Source organism: Megalops cyprinoides, chromosome 3 (assembly GCF_013368585.1).
Source record: "Megalops cyprinoides isolate fMegCyp1 chromosome 3, fMegCyp1.pri, whole genome shotgun sequence".
Classification (NCBI taxonomy): Eukaryota; Metazoa; Chordata; class Actinopteri; order Elopiformes; family Megalopidae; genus Megalops; species Megalops cyprinoides.
Window position 1 is genome coordinate 37,619,583 of NC_050585.1, and position 16,073 is coordinate 37,635,655.

Consider the following 16,073-nt stretch of genomic DNA (forward strand, 5'->3'; position numbering starts at 1 on the left):
GTCAAAGCCATTGGATTTCAATGAAGAGACAAGACCCTGAAGAAAAAAAGATGACTTAAGGTAATGATGTTTGCCCTTAATTTGGTGTTGACTCAGCTGCATTAATGCAGAGAAACAGGGGAGAAGGGAACAAAAGACCTGGTGTTAAAGTAAGGCAGAGAAACCAAAGCAAGAAACAGAAAACAAGTGGCAAGGTGTGTTTGCATGTCTCGTTAAGCTGAACTGTAGTTGAGGGGTCAGCAGCTTCCTGAGGGAGCAGGGTCAAGCCCGCCATCTCTCAACCTCTCCCTTCACTTTAAAACAAACTACAAATAAACAAAAGAAGGAGCAGAGAGGTGTGTAGTTTGGCATTATGAGCTCTCATGTTTCATTTAATATTTATCAAATAGGGTATATAGTTAATAGTTTTTCACAGATTATGTTTGGGGTTTTTTTTTCTCAGTGGCACTGTGAGAACCTAGTTTCTGTGATGTACTTGCTGTCATGAAAATATATGTGATATAAAGACAATGGAGTGGCGAGGGACTGGTTAGACTTTCAGCGGCACCCCCCCCCCCTCCCCAATGAGCAGTTCTCCCCCATTGTAGGATTTTCTGTTGCTGTACCAGACACTAAAATGAGATGTAAAAACAGGCATTAAATATTGTAAAAATGATGCATGCCTCAACAGACTTTGCTCTGATGAGAACCTATGAATGAGCATCTGTTATTTACAGCATTTTTAGTGACATCTCGTGTCTGTAGAGGCACACTAATGGTGACATCCAAGTCAAAATATGTAAACATAAAGGAATAAAAATGTATATACATGATTGAGTTCATTTATGGAGGTGATCAGAACACTTACCTGACAGAGCTGTAATTAAAAGGCTCATGAACAACACTTTTGACATCATCTGACAGCCTCCATTTTGCTGATGGCAGTGTTTTCACTGTTCACTACATGTCAGTCACTGAAAAGACTGCTTTTTGGGTCTCTCTCTCAGTGTGGCAGTCCAAATCTGTGATGTTTCTTCTACAACCATCCACCGTTTTTTTAGGAACTGTCACTCTCTCTACCTTCAGTTTCACTCGGTCACTTTTCTGCCTCCTCTCTTTTTCAAACTCTTTCTGCTCTCTTCTGTCTGTCTCTCTGTGTCTCTCTCAGCACCAGCTAGTTGTATACCCTCTGATGTTTTTTTGTCATCGCCACGTGTTGTCATTGTGTTTCAGTCTCCCCAGGTGTCATCTTATGATGTTCTCTCACGAGCTGATGATGGGGTTATTATCTCCTCAGTCTGAATGATGAGCCTGCCCCTTTGGTCCATTATTTCTCTTCAGTTTCAAATATATATATATATATATAAATATATATATATATATATATATATATATATATATATTTTTTTTTTTTTTTTTTTTTTTTTTTTTTTTTTTTTGCTCAATCATTTATGATCCCATGATTGTCACTGACCCACCCACAGATTCAAGACCATGTTCTGACTGAATTGTCAGATGGGGAATTTGTATGAAATTAATATGATACCTGGCATGACCCTGCTGTCCAATATGCATGGAGGTTGGCACATGTTTGTTAAATTCATCATTTAACACCTTTCATACATGGTAAAATGTTTTAGAAAGAAGCTTTGGTAGATGTGAACCTTGCTAGGTAATTGATAATTTTAAATGCATTATACCCAAAATATGATTTAGACCACATATGCTTGCTGCAGAGTACCTTTGTTCAGATAAGCATCTAAGTGGGTGATAAACATCTAAGTGGGCAATGTTTGAAGTCAAGTTGTTTTCACACTGAATGACCCTGATAGAATCAGATGATTTGTTAACCAAGCAGAGACAACAGACGCCTAAAGACAAAAAATATAGCCCAATTAAACAATGTAAGGAGGGCAATGATATAAAAATTGGGAGAGTGTGTTGGACCAGATGTTGTAGCTGTGGCAGCAGCACTATCAGGTAGCAATTACTGTCACAGTAGGAGAAGCGGATAATAGCCAGTGATTGACAAACCATTGTATTCAATACGATGTCATCCTCGGCTAAAAGTATGAAAGGCACACAACCTGAAGATTATTGTGTTTGTTAAAGTTGTATTGATGTGGTGCTGATGTTAAATAGTCTTAGATCCTCTCCCCAGGAGGGTGCTAATAGGACGGCGAGAAAATGCTCCCTTCAGGTGAGGTTTGTTGTGCATACTTCTCATTGGCTGGCTTAGTCATTAGGGTCACTCCAGGTAACATGTCATGTGGTGGTAAGGGCACTGCATTTGGAACTAATGGGTCCAGGTTTGAGTACCACAAGGGTAAAAGATACTGTTCACTTCACCTCAGTTACTCCAGGTAAAGTCCTGTGGCTATATGCTATAACTGAGAGTGTTATGTGTAAATGTCTCTTGATGTCCGCTAAGCAAATAAATAATTTCCTGATGATGTAATCTGTCCCTTGCTGTGTATTCTAGTTCGGGCAACCTTTGTAGCTACGAAATGCAAATGGCTCAACAGTAAATTTTAAGTGGAAGAACAGGGGGTGTTTTCTGTCTGTGGCACCAAACGAGCATAAAATTCAAAGAGCATCTAATCTCTACCTTGCAGCTTGTTACACATGAAAGACCAGGGGAGAGGGAGGAGAGAAGAGCCTATTTATTATTAATGAATTTATTTTCATTCAAACGGTTTTAATTCCATTTGAGCTCACTTGGTAACTTGGGGTCATGTAACTGACCAAAGTGGAGTATAACTTTGAACATCACTTCAGATCAGATCAGATTATGAGCAGAGTGAAAACTTAAAAGGGTGAGCATGCGGAACAGGAAGCGCACTGTGTGTTTGAGGCATGCCTTTTATACAACAGAGGTACTTTGCAATGTCTGTCATATCTACCACACTCACACTGGCACACACGGGAAAAAGTCTTTAACAATTTAAATTTAAATGCTATTTACAGGTTATTGAATACTATTTCCTTGATTTATTTTCTTATAGAATCACCATATAGGCACCTTTTAATCCGTCCTGCTTTTGAGAGTACATGCAACCAGAACCTGCACCAAGCTGAAACCATGCAGGGTATCCCAGAAAACATCGCAATGCTTTCAAAAAAGGCCAGGTCATGGTGTCTGTCAGTCAAGGTCAGAGCTATTTACCAGCTATATGAGTGAAAGTGTACAGTATATTAGCTCAGGGCAGTATGTCAGGAACAATTTCCTCCCAAAGGCAGGGATTTATCTTCTGTTTACCTCTGGAGCTACCTATGGCAAGGTTACATTGAGCCCCACAAGGCCGTTACCATGTGTGGAGCAGTAAACCTTGCACTGTTCTTTTCTTCACTGTTCAGAAACATATATGCTTGTACCATGTGAACACATATTTTCACTTTTGTTTTCATTTCCTGAAGGATTTACATTGATTATAGTCCCAGTCAGTTTAACATTGTCCCATTATTCCAGTTTCTTCCTCAGGAAAACAAGCAACTGGGAACACAAATGCAACTTTGACAAAACCTATGTTTCTTAACTGAAGTGTTGCTGATGGTTACCATGCAGCATACTGCATTGGAGATTCTCTGTAGTCATCTGTCTCAGACTTGCTTCCCTCAACCAGGTTTTGAGGTTTTTAAATCCTGCACAACCAGACACGTGAAAGAAAAATCAGTGTCTTGTTACCCGAGCACCATGGTAGAGTAAGTCAGGTTATTGATTTAGACCTGTCAAACAATAAGCTGAAGCTTCATCTCTGTGGTTCACCTGAACAGCCTTTCAACCTATCAATCAACAGAGAATTCCGGGCTGACATACCGGGAGACAGCAAACTTTTTTCAAAACCCACTGTTCTCAAAACTCCACAGCATTTAATCTTTCATCCCAAAAGGCAGGAAGTGTGAGATGATGATGTCACTGAATAGACAGAGCCAAACTTACCACCACATCGAGTTGTGTCTGTATCTATTCTTTTCCCTTTCTCTTCTCTTTTTATTATTTTTTTTTTTCACTTTGGTCATAACCTCTAAATCCAAGCACTGCAGCCTGAATACATTATAGCTCTTTCTGCTTAGCCAGTGTTTCAACAGTGTGCTAGCAAGGGATATTCATTGTTGTTTCTTTATTCAGAACATGGTGAGGGGTAATAATCTTGGATTCATGTAGCGAGAGGTGAAAGGCTAAAGAGAAACAAAGTAACCTCTCATCTGAGGTTTTAACTTAATTTATGGAGTCAGGCCTGTCAAACGCTTTGTGTGGTATCTCTTCCTTTTATTCATAATCGGTATGCTGTCTTACTGTTGCAAAGGAATGATATGAATGTCTCCTGCTGACATAATTCTGCATACATTTACCGCAAAATAAAGTTCAAGTGAAAGCTGTGGGATTTCATTGTTCCCAATATGTTCTGTATTTTTTTCTTTCTTTGAATAGACTAGTTAAATCAGGAGCTTTGAAGTGGTGTTTAATCAGTGGCAAAAATGTGTCTACTGTTCAGCAGCCTTGTCTGGGTGTTTGTGAGGTAAGGACATGTCATGTGATGCAGCTATACAGAACATTTAAGGCACTGTACACAGTGTAAGCAGACTGTACTTAATGAGAGTTCAGATTAAAAAAAAATGTGTGATATCAAGATGACCCATGCTGTTTTAACCTTGGCAAACACAGGATAAACTTTTAATAAAGAAAACTGTTTCTTAATGGAGTCTGGCTCTACAATCTCAAGGCAATAAGAACGTTAAATCAGGTTAATAAAAAGGTAATAAAGCCAGAGGTGTATGGCAATCAAGCATTAATAAACCATTTAATAATAACAGTAATAATATACATATTTTATCTGTCCTTTTACCAACATTAATCTATCCTGGAATATAGCTGTTAAATAATTACATTTTACATTTGCATTTCAATACCTTTTAATTATTCCATTTTCATTTAAAGTTTAAGATTTGTGTAATAATTGTATTTTAATGTTAAGATCTTATCAGTGGTACTGGCCATGAAGCAATGAACCTTACAAGTCAGGGAGAGACGGTCTGTTCAGTTTGCTCTCCCAGTCATTTATTTTTCCGTTTTAGTTGAATGCAATGAAAGTGCATTGAATACTTGGTGAAACAAGTGTCAATGTGACATTTTCACATTACCTGTCTAGCTCTGATCAAGGGATGAATGACACCATCATGTCATCCAAGTGTGTCACTTGGCCCCAGATCTGAGTACATTGTTGTCTAATTTTTACAAGGCGTTGTGCGGTTAGTTGTGCCTTTTAAGAGGTTTGTTTCCTGTCACATGAATTGCAGGTAATGAGTTTGGTCACCCAGAGTGGCTCGACTTCCCCAGGAAAGGGAATGATGAAAGCTATCTTTACGCCCGGCGCCAGTACAACCTGGTGGACATTGAGCACCTCCGGTACCGCCAGCTTTATGCCTTCGACCGTGACATGAACCACACTGAGGACAAATACGGCTGGCTTGCCTCAGAAAGGGTGAGCACTTGGCTGCACAAGCATTCCTGCAAACATCCAGTTTTGCTCACATACATGCACATACAACCAACCACAAAGATGCACGCACACACAAACACGTGCATCTGCTGTTGTGTATGTGAGTGTGCTTTGTAATTGTGTGTCTGTGATTGTTTAATTCCTAAGCGTAGCAAATAGGTAATTTGGTGATCAGATCCTCATTTGAGATGCTTTCCAGACTGCTTGCTGTTTTAACACAGTCACCAAGGCCTTCTCGAGTTTTCCTGGCAGTCCAGTGCATTGTGGGTCCTTGCAAAAGAAGTTGTTTTCTTACCAGAGTTGCCCAGGAAATCTTGGCATCAGTGCCTTCAGGTGAAACGCTCACTGACATTCTTCTTGAGATCAACTGAGATCATTCACTGTCAATTGCTGTCCTCTTGGTGCAGCCTGGTAAGGGAACAAACAGGTAAACAGGCTTCAAAGGAGAGCCAAGGGCCTGAATAGCAGGAGTCTCCTCCCTATATTTGGGTGGGGATGTGTAAAGTGATCCATGACAGATCATAGTTTGGAGATAAAAGACATCTTTCATTTCAATCTTTCATGAACAGGCAGAAATGCCAAACAAGTAGGTTGGCCTCTTTGACTTTTACTGGAAAGTGCACAGATGTTGTACCAGCACGCTCTAAAATACCCAGGTGGGTTACCAACATGTTTCGACATACAGGTTGATTCAGGTGATAATCCAATTGTCACTTTCTTCAGAATTTCTGCAGACACACAGGTGTAGCACATCATTTTTTTTTTCTTTTAGTGTCTTGTCCCCTTGTACTGTACATACAGTGTGTATTAGTCCACAGTAGGTATAATCCAATGTGATCCATAAATGGAAATAAACGGTGTCTCTCTGAATACAAGCAGTGCCCCTTTCTCCTACAGTCTAAGCAGGGCTGGCTAGGAGCTGTGGGATTCTGTGCTTTCTCATAGTAATCGTGCAAGGCAAATGCAAAGGCGGAACGTGTCTCCATGAATGATTTGACAGCATTCCTCTGGTGGAGACTGTGCTGATTAGAACTCCCTCACCTTTCTGTGTCTCGCAGTGACCTTGGCTTTAACTCTCTGATGAAACGTTAGTGGAGAAGGGGATGGGGGTGAGTTGTTGGTGTTGTTCAGGCCAATCTTTTTTATGAAACAGGTCTTTCAAAATGTTTTAACTGTGCTCAGCAGTTGATTGTGGTTTTGCTAGCCCCCGTTCCCAACCTGTCTCTCTTCCCCTACTGTCTGCTGTTCTGTCTCTGTCTTTGGCTCTGAGGCAGACCACATTCCTGTTTAGACTAAACCCCTGAATTACATTATTTTTATCGTTAGTTTTTGTACCTTACATCAGCGTTAAGCAAGGCTGGGATGGGGTGGGGGTGGGGATGGGGGGACAGCAGGACACTGGATGTCTCGATTGAACTCTCTCTACATCTCCCTCTCTCTCTCTCTCTTTCTCTTTCTCTTTCTCTTTCTCTTTCTCTTTCTCTTTCTCTCTCTCTCTCTCTCTCTCTCTCTCTCTTTCTCTTTCTCTTTCTCTTTCTCTTTCTCTTTCTCTTTCTTTCTCTCTCTTTCTCTTTCTCTTTCTCTTTCTCTCTCTCTCTCTCTCTCTCTCTCTCTCTGCTGTAGAGGAACGGCACCTAGTGCTGTTGTCTTTGCGGGATGTCTCAGTGGAGGGGTTTCCATGGTGATCTCACACAAGTTTTCAAGCTAATTTGTCTCGTGTAATTGGTCCCCATGTGCATAGAAGTGCATACACACACACACACACACACACACACCAACGGACAAACACATACATCTGTGCATTTCACACATCTGCACTTTTTCACATATGTGAAATATAACAGAATCCCTCATAGAAACTCCAGTATTGCCATCCTTGTGGGACTGAGCTATCAGCACAGACACATACACACACAGACAGACAGACAGCAGCATGCAGTCCAAGAAAACAGAGACTGGAAGTCACTTTCAGCATGAGAGTGTCTATGTGTGAAATCTTACTTTATAACAATATGTGTGTTGAACGGCTCTGCATCAAATCACTCTTTTGCAAAAAACAGTAGATTCCTGCACCCTGCACAATCTTTGGGTGACAGTGTCTCAGTCCTCTAAGTAAGACAGTGTGACAGCTGTCAAACTGTTCCAGTCCCAACCAACACATATTAAAGAACAGAAAGCGAGTGTGCTTAACTTGAAAGCAGTGTGCGCGCAGGGCACTCTTGAGAGCAAGCGGCGGTGGAGGGAGGGCTTCAAAGGGTCGAAACGGATCCCAAGGCCGTGGTGGGCAGGCACGAGTGTCAGATGGGGATCTCCCACTGTGAGGTAAACTGAGGCAGGAGCTCACCCTGTCATCCTGCTCTCATGGATCTTTTACTGTGCACCACACAGGTGCGTCCAATGCTAATATTCTAAAGAAATTAACTCCAAAGCCCTTCAAAGCATTTGGACTTAATTAATTGTCATGGCCAAATATTGTTTTTTTTACATGAATATTGACTTGCTGCACCTGGCCCCCTCCCTCGTTTTTCCCCACCTGCTGTCGTTCTCACAACAGTGAATAATCCACTGAATGTTCCTTAAACTTGCAGGGGGAGGTGATAAGATGGATGCTCATAATCTGCCCTAATTGCATGTTATCAGACACCAGCTTTACAAGGAAATGGCACATTTTAACATCTCAGCAGTCATGGTAAAATGTTTTGATTTCACTCAGAGCTGACCCTTTGATGGTATTGGGCTTTCAGCTCAGTTTCTAGAGAATCCTGATGTTTTCTTTTTCATATCTTAGTTCATTGACAAATTATGACTGGGTTTTTAAACCATTAATAAATTGCATGATAATAATTGCACATTACACAAGTTGAGAGGAGTTCATTTAAGGATATGATAATTGATTGGTTGGTTGGTTGATTGATTGATTAATAAATCATGATTGAAATATGTGGCGTGGCTTTTCTTCCCTGCAGGGTACTGTCACCACCAAGCACCAGGCAGACAAAGTCATTGTCTTTGAACGAGCCAGTGTCATCTTCATCTTCAACTTCCACCCAACCCAAAGCTACAACAATTACAGGGTGGCAGTGGGGCCACCTGGAAAGTATCCTTTACCCTTTGGTTTACAATGGTGTATAGCAGTGATATTGAGACACTTGTCAACATGGTTTGAACAACTACTTTTGGTTTGTGTACTGTGAACTGTTGAAAAGTAGCTACCTGTCTCTTCCTTCTATCTTTTTTTATATTCTGTCTGCCTCCTATTATTGCGCTAAAGGCAGGTTCTTGGAATATGATTCACTCAGGAGGTCATGGGAGTGAACAATCATTTAGAAGCTTAAAGGGAAAGGCTGATGGGAAGAATTTTAGTAGGAGTATGTGCAACTAGTAGCCACTTGCTAGGAGACCTGAAGGTCTCTGGCAGAAAAGCTGTTTTTATAGTTCAGTGCTGGAGACTGATTTCTGTTTGAGGTTGGCCACAGACCATTGGAGGGCTTCTTCCTTTGTTCTATACATGTGAAGATGCCTTGAAATAAAAACAGTAGTTTAAAAACAGTTCTAATTAACATTATTTGTCCCAGAACATGTGAAATTCCTTCTGTTTTGTGTTACCATACTGTTTTTTGTTTCTGTTCCCAGAGCCATTTCTATTCTTAACTTTATGTCCCTGTGACTTGGAGGAAATTACTAGGCTCAGCAGTGGTTTGTTCATTTCACAATGTCTTTGCAGAGAAAGTTGCTCAGGCCCCATTATTCAAACTGCTGAAATTATCAGCTGTTGTGGTGACATGGCTGGGTGTGTTCTCCAGTTTTAGGAGCAGGATTTATGAGTGAAAATCATAAACTCTAGTCCCTCAGTAATTGTCTGTGTGTGAGAGCAACTTCAACCAGCTCAATGCCATCCAGCATGATAAGTGGACCAGTTATGAGACGTGGCATCACAGTGTCAGTCTTTGTCAGGCTTTGACCTTTAGATGCACATAGTAGCCCAGTGGCTTGATCTTTCATTATGCTCCCTGAATGTCCACACTGCCTCTTGCCATGAAATACACCTCATGCAAGGGAAGATTGAAAACAAAAATTTTTGAAAATGGAAAGTTCATATTTCTTGTAAGTAAGTCATCTCTTAAGCATCTCCACATCTCTAGTTCTCCACAATAATTGCAAGTATATTTGCCTCCAGTTCCAGGTTTCTGTTCTGTGCTTTAAGTGCTTTTAGCAGCATCAGCAAGTTTAGTTAATCAGGCGTGTTGCATTACATTGCATCATTAATTTGCTCAGCAGATAGATGCCATGACCCAGGGCCTCCTACATGTTTTACCACTTTCACTTATTCCATGCTGTCTATCAATTTATGTATGTGCACAGCTACATTCAAACGAAAGCAACTAAGGCAAAGTAGTATGCTTAAGCTTTGCACTATTGACTTGTTGGCCTAAGAACAAGGTTTGCAACCAGGCTGTTGCAGGTTCGTCTCCCGGGTAGGGCACTGATTTACATTGTACCCTTGAGCAAGTTGCTTGTTTTCTTCATTGCATATCTAGCTGTGTGAGTGCATATGTATCAAGATCAAGATTCACTTTATTCACATATCACATTTTAAGGTATGTAAGTACCCTTGGAGAACAGTGTATGCTAAGTTAATAAATAATGTTGAATGTTTGAAACCCATGATCAGGAAAGTGCCGAGTCCTGTCTGTTCACCATTACTCCACAGGCTGGGTATCTGCGTAAGCCAGGGGGTGTTGAAGGCAGCATCATTCTCTACAGCCAGAGCAGTTTCCTTAATGCAAATGCAGGGCCTTCGCTTTGAAATGCTGGATTGCGTTCATGGCCCCTGTGGGTGTAGGGAGCACAGATAGGAAAGCTTTGGCTGGGTGGATTGTTCACCATGGGTTTTTTTTCCCCTTTATTTTGTGCAGACAGGGGCAGTCTGGCAGCTTTGGGTTATTACAGGACAGGAGTTCTGTGAAATACGAAGGACTCTGCAGTCTAACAGCAGCACTCAAAGGTCTTTGTCCACACCGGTGTCTTAATCAGAAGCAGAGCGGTGATTTTAATGAAACAGTGTCCAGATAAGCTCAGACTGGGAATGAGAGAGGGCCCGCATTGGGTGTTTTTTGTTTTTTTTTTTTTGTTTTTTTCTTTTCAGGAAGACAAACTTGAGGGAGGAATCACATCAGACTTTCAGTGCACGGGACAAGAATATGCTAAAAGCTCACGCCTTGTATTTTTTATTTTCCTTTCTGCTTTTTTTATTTGATTTTTTGGTTGGTTTGTGTGTTCCTTTGTCGTCTCTTCCAGCCAGGGAGGAAATGAAAGTGGATATAGTGGGCCATAAATGTATTTCAATTTGCCAAGAGCATTATGACGGTGGCCTCCGTTGGGGAGGCCGCGATCATTGGGGAAGAAGAATGGCTGTATTCTCTCACCATGTCCTGACTCCACTCCCATGGCTATGGCCCACTATTAAATGTTTCATGACAGATACACTTCACCACAGCTCTTGCTCATCACCAAAAAAAAAAAAAACACAAAGGCTGGAAGGGCCCCATTTCACTAGACTATTTGAGGGGCAGAACCCTGGGACAGAGGGGCGATATTCTAGCGTAGGGGTTCTTTACTTGCCAACTGTCACAGATTTTAGTCTACGCAATGTTTACTTGCTTAAAGGCAATGAGGCCTGCTCAAGTCAGTTCTGCAAAGAAACACTGACTTATCCTCCACTGACGTGAACCCACATCACGGAGTGTATGTAAACATGCTGAAAGGGCCGCTATTGTTAACTGTTCGCTTTCATAATGATCGGGCAGGAGCTCTTAACGCCTGGCTCTTGTTATTGACGTCCAAAGCAATGACTTCAGACAGCAGGGAGCGACTACAAAAAAAAGTGAATCGACGGTGCTGCAAAACACATTTAATTGGCTGCAGCGGTATTTGAGGTGACTGTTATTATGTAGCGCGGCGGAGGTAAACAGGAGGAAATGAAACGCGGGGATACGTGATGTGCCCCCAGCCCCTGCTCGCCGAGGCTAAATCCGCGCCACGCGCTCCGAGGCGCCTGTTTACCGAAGGGAGCGAGTGCAGAGGCTCCAATTAGGAGAAGGATGGAGGAGAGGGCCACTCAGACAGCAGCAGCAGGGAAGAGACGAGGCCAGGCACAAAGAGCGCTTCCTCATCACACTGAGCGTGCTCAGACCGCACTGGTACTATAGCTATTAACACACAGAAACACACACACGAGACACTGTGCCATAAATATGTGCCTGCACCCACACACATCACACAAACATTGATGTGTATGTACAATCCCAGCCACACTCAAGTACATATACGGACACTCAAGTACATACCTCACACACACACAAACAAAAGAGAGAGAGAGAGAGAGAGAGAGATGCACATAAAAGGAATACAGAAGTCACATGTTATTGGTCAATGTGGTCATTGCATTTTGAATGAAGAGTGCAGCACAACCAAACATATTTTGCATTTTAGCGTGGACATGGGGTAACCCTTGATGCCTAATCAGCAGTGAGGGAGAACTGCCATTTAATTAAGCATGAAAAAGGAAGGCATTCCAAATCAAATCAATTGTCAGAACTCTTGTATAACTAGACTTAACATGGCAGCTGGGTTTGTAGAATTCCATCCCTTTAGTGTGGTGGCATGTCATGCACCCAAGTCTCCCGGACATAAAGGGCCCTGGGTCCTTCTAGGACAAGGTCAAGACAGGGCCGTCTGTGAGTCTGCCTAATTACAATGCTCCCCGGTGCGCGGTAAGAGGGACATGCTCATCACAGAGCACAGAAACGCAGTGATGCAATCGCCCGTCTGCAGCAATCCCTTCGAGGCCCCGGTACGCGTGATGCTGAGAAACATCTCACCACACGGGTGGAGAGGAGCCACGCGCGGGCTCTTGAGGTGATGAGGTTTGAGGTGGTCAGGTTCTCTGCTCCGTTTACCCTTCGTGATGACTGTGTCTTCGCGCAAATGCCTTTGAAAGGACTTGAGCTGTGTGCTCCACATCTGCCACCTCCCTTTGGGGGACCTGCCCTTATGGTTTGCAGAAAGTGGGCTCTGCGAATCGGGTGGGGGGAACAGCGCAATTATGTTTTCTCAGTTAGCGGAGTCAGTGCTCTTTACTCATAGAGCCCACCAGCCATTGCGCCACTCGCCACAAGTAGATTTGCAGGAAGGCGTCTAATCAGTGCCCGTATCCTCTGATGTTCACCCTTTGAGCGAGAGCAAACACTCCTACTCCCAATTCATCTTGGGCTCCTGTTACTATTCTGTTCTGGAAAACATCTGCTGGTGAAAGGTTTTCAGAGAGAACTTCAACAGAGCCATCCCAGTGCAGTGCCCTGGAATGAATACAAACACTGAACGCGAATGAAGTGCAGCTAAAATAATCATCCAAGCCGTGACCCGGGACTTGTGTTCTCTGTGCACGCGTGTGCAATGTAGCACAGTGATATAATGACTGTGGACAACAAGTCAGCTTTATGACTTCCTTCCTTTTGTTTTGAAATATTCAACAAAAGCCTGTTGAAATTATTCATATTTATGACTTTTTTTCATTTTCCATCCTGTGTGCTGTTGTATTTATGTGCCTCTGCCCTGATTTATTCTCTTGACTATTGTCATCAGTATTCAGTGGAGTATTCAGGTGTTTGTGTAGCTCTTATGAAATGGGAAAATACACTATCACTGTATGCAAGTTAAATATGCAGTTTTTGAACAACCTAAAAAAAAAGACTGGAATTTGGAAATGGACCCGTCCTTCACTCATACTATCACACTCATGTCCATCAAGAGTACTTTTGGGCACATGCAAATATGGGTCAATTGGTCTAATTTATGGGAATGAGAGATCGAGTTTAAGATATTACCAATGTGCACTGGGCAGCAGTATGACATAGTGGTAGGGAGCAGGTTTGTATCCCAAATGGCTGCCAGGTTGATTCCAAGGTGGGGCACTGCTGTTGTAACCTTGTGCAATTTGTTTAACCCAGATTGCTTCAGTAAATTCCCAGCTGTAGAACTGGATGATATTTAAGTTGCTTCCGTTGCTCTAGTTAAGGGGTTTTTTTTTTAACAAAATAAATAATGTAATGTTTTTATAATATACGTGGGGAAGAAATTCGGACAGCTCCAATCTGCAAGTGTGACAGCACGCACTGCCACTGAGAGCCTGAAAGCAGATGACTGCCCTCCAAACAAAAGCAGCAAGGATAGATTTTTCAGCAGGGAAATTTGGCCAAACTCCCTTGGCTAACATTTAAGCATTTGTACCAATTGTTCAAATTGTAAAGGCCTAATCAAGAAAATGACTAGCCTCGAAAGAAAAAAAAAAAAAAGTCAGATTGTTCCAAAAGTGTCTTTCCTTTGTGAGTTTACATTAGTGTGGGAGTTGATAATTATATTTCTGAGCAGTTACAGTTTGATGTATTTTTTTAAGTTGAGAATGCATCTGCTAACATAGAGCTAATTAAAGAGAAGCTTTTATGTTGAAATGAGAGATTTCTCTTTGTAATTATCCTGCTATTTCTCCATGATAATAATCAAGAATAAACAGAATCTCCAGAGAATGCATTACCTGTTACCATGGTTATGCTTTTAATTTTGAAAAGAGGGATCATCATAATAATGATATTGACTGATAATTAATGATACTTACTGATAAAACTATCACCACAGAAGAGGAAGCATTTCTTCTCAAATATATTGCACAAGCAATTGATGTGCGTTTTGTTGCTGTATGCATGATATCTAATAAAACATGCACTATTTTTGATGGCTTTGTCCTGCTAAGGGAATGATGGCAAGTTTAGATGGCTTCACCATGGCCAGCGTCAGGTCCTGTCAGGAAGTGACTGAGTGTTGATCATCAATATAGATGACCAAAACAGGAAGACGTGTTATTTTGAGCTCTGTTGTACAGGGTGTGCTTTGAGGGGTGTTTCCCTGTCAAGCCAGACCCCTCCCTGATGTCCTGAGAACATACACATACATGCTGGGGAGTTCAATTAGTTTGCTGAGTTGGGGACCTCTATGTGCTTTTATCTCTTAATGTATTGTGTGTGTGTGTGTGTGTGTGTGTGCATGCACATGTACTTAGCAGACACTGTACTGAACGTGTGAGCATCTGCAACATATGTCCACACACTCACATGTAGAACTATTTTCAGTTACACGGTGACACACAAACTCATACATGCACACCTGAACTCATTCATACATGTGCACATTCTCATAGACTAATGCATTCTCACACACTCATATATATATATAGACACATGAACATTCTCTCAGTAACACACACACACACACACACACACACACAAACACACCACATACTGCACATGCAAATGCATGCAAACCCACACTTATTTGCCTACTGTCACTCACATATAAAACATTTCACTCGGTAAGTGTCTCTCTGGTGTCTGAGAGACTGGGTAGAAATGAGGGAGGTTGAGCAACAAAGGTGGAGACTTAAACATAGAGTAAAAAAGGAGTGGGACAGGGATGGAGTGGTGTGAAGGTGGACTAAAAGAGGGAGTGGGGGTTGTGGCAGAAGTGGGGGAGAGATTTTGTGAAAGAAGGGAGAGTGCTGAGTGAAAAAGTGCCAGTAAAGGGGAGAAGAGCTGTCTGTTTCATCTCCAGCTCAGTGGGGATATGATATAGTTATTTGTGCTGCGAAGGCACCTGTTTATGCTTCTGATTTTGAAGTTTGACACAGGATTTTTTTTTTCAGGGGATGTTTGTGGGAAGTGAACCGGATCGATAATCCAGAGGATATGAAGCCCAGGCTTTTCATTCTGTCAGACCTGCTTTCTCCTTTTCCTTCTTCTTCTTATTCTTCTTACTGGCTGTTTACTTTACTACTCCTCTCTTATTTTCTCTCTTGTACCAGCGAGAGCCCAGAGCACTGGTGGAGCATACTGCTCTCTGTTGCTCAGAGCATTTCTCCAGGGTTATCATGATGTTGGCCATGTTTTATTGAAGCAGGAAAGAGAGTGAGAGAGATGGTGTGAGAGAGAAAGAGAGTAAAAGATGGAGGGAATGGGAGAGAGAGGGATGGAGACAGAGAAGAGGGATATAGAGAGGGAGGAACTGGATTGTAAGGCTACATCAATTTTCTGTTGTGACTGGCTCTCTCCCTCTAATGAAAGGGGTGCTAAGCATATGCAGTTACGAGCAATTCACTCAAGGCTTACTGAATGCATGGAGCAGTCTGAAAAGAGTTTGATAAATCCATCATGCATTACGATAGTAAATAACAGTAATAATGTGTCTGGTTTAAATTGTGCCTTTTGTGAGAATACATCTCGAAGCACTTCGAAAGCATACAAAGGGGCTCTGTACAAAAGGTGTCAAATTTCTTTGGATGTCACACCATTTGTTTGGTGGTGTAATTCAGCATACCCAGTGTTACCTGAGCAATTTTGAGGAAAGAGGAAATTTTGGTTTTGTCCATGGGATGTGCCATAGGTTCCTGAGCTCAAAATTGCAGGTTTAGTTTCTAGGTCCAGTTCCCATTTTGGGTGCATGTTCAGTTGTATTGTTGCCATTCTCCATTACTTGAAGATAAGA

The 16,073-nt window shown here is 41.9% G+C and overlaps 1 protein-coding gene across 2 annotated transcripts in view; it reads left to right on the top strand.

Moving 5' to 3' along the window:
- LOC118775674 (1,4-alpha-glucan-branching enzyme-like) overlaps nucleotides 1–16,073 on the top strand; it is a 129,294-nt gene that overhangs the window by 92,248 nt on the left and 20,973 nt on the right. For both annotated transcript variants that reach the window (XM_036525697.1, XM_036525698.1), the window contains exons 13-14: nucleotides 5,278–5,462; nucleotides 8,447–8,577. In XM_036525697.1, coding sequence (XP_036381590.1) covers nucleotides 5,278–5,462; nucleotides 8,447–8,577 — 316 coding nt within the window. The remainder of the gene's footprint in view (nucleotides 1–5,277; nucleotides 5,463–8,446; nucleotides 8,578–16,073) is intronic.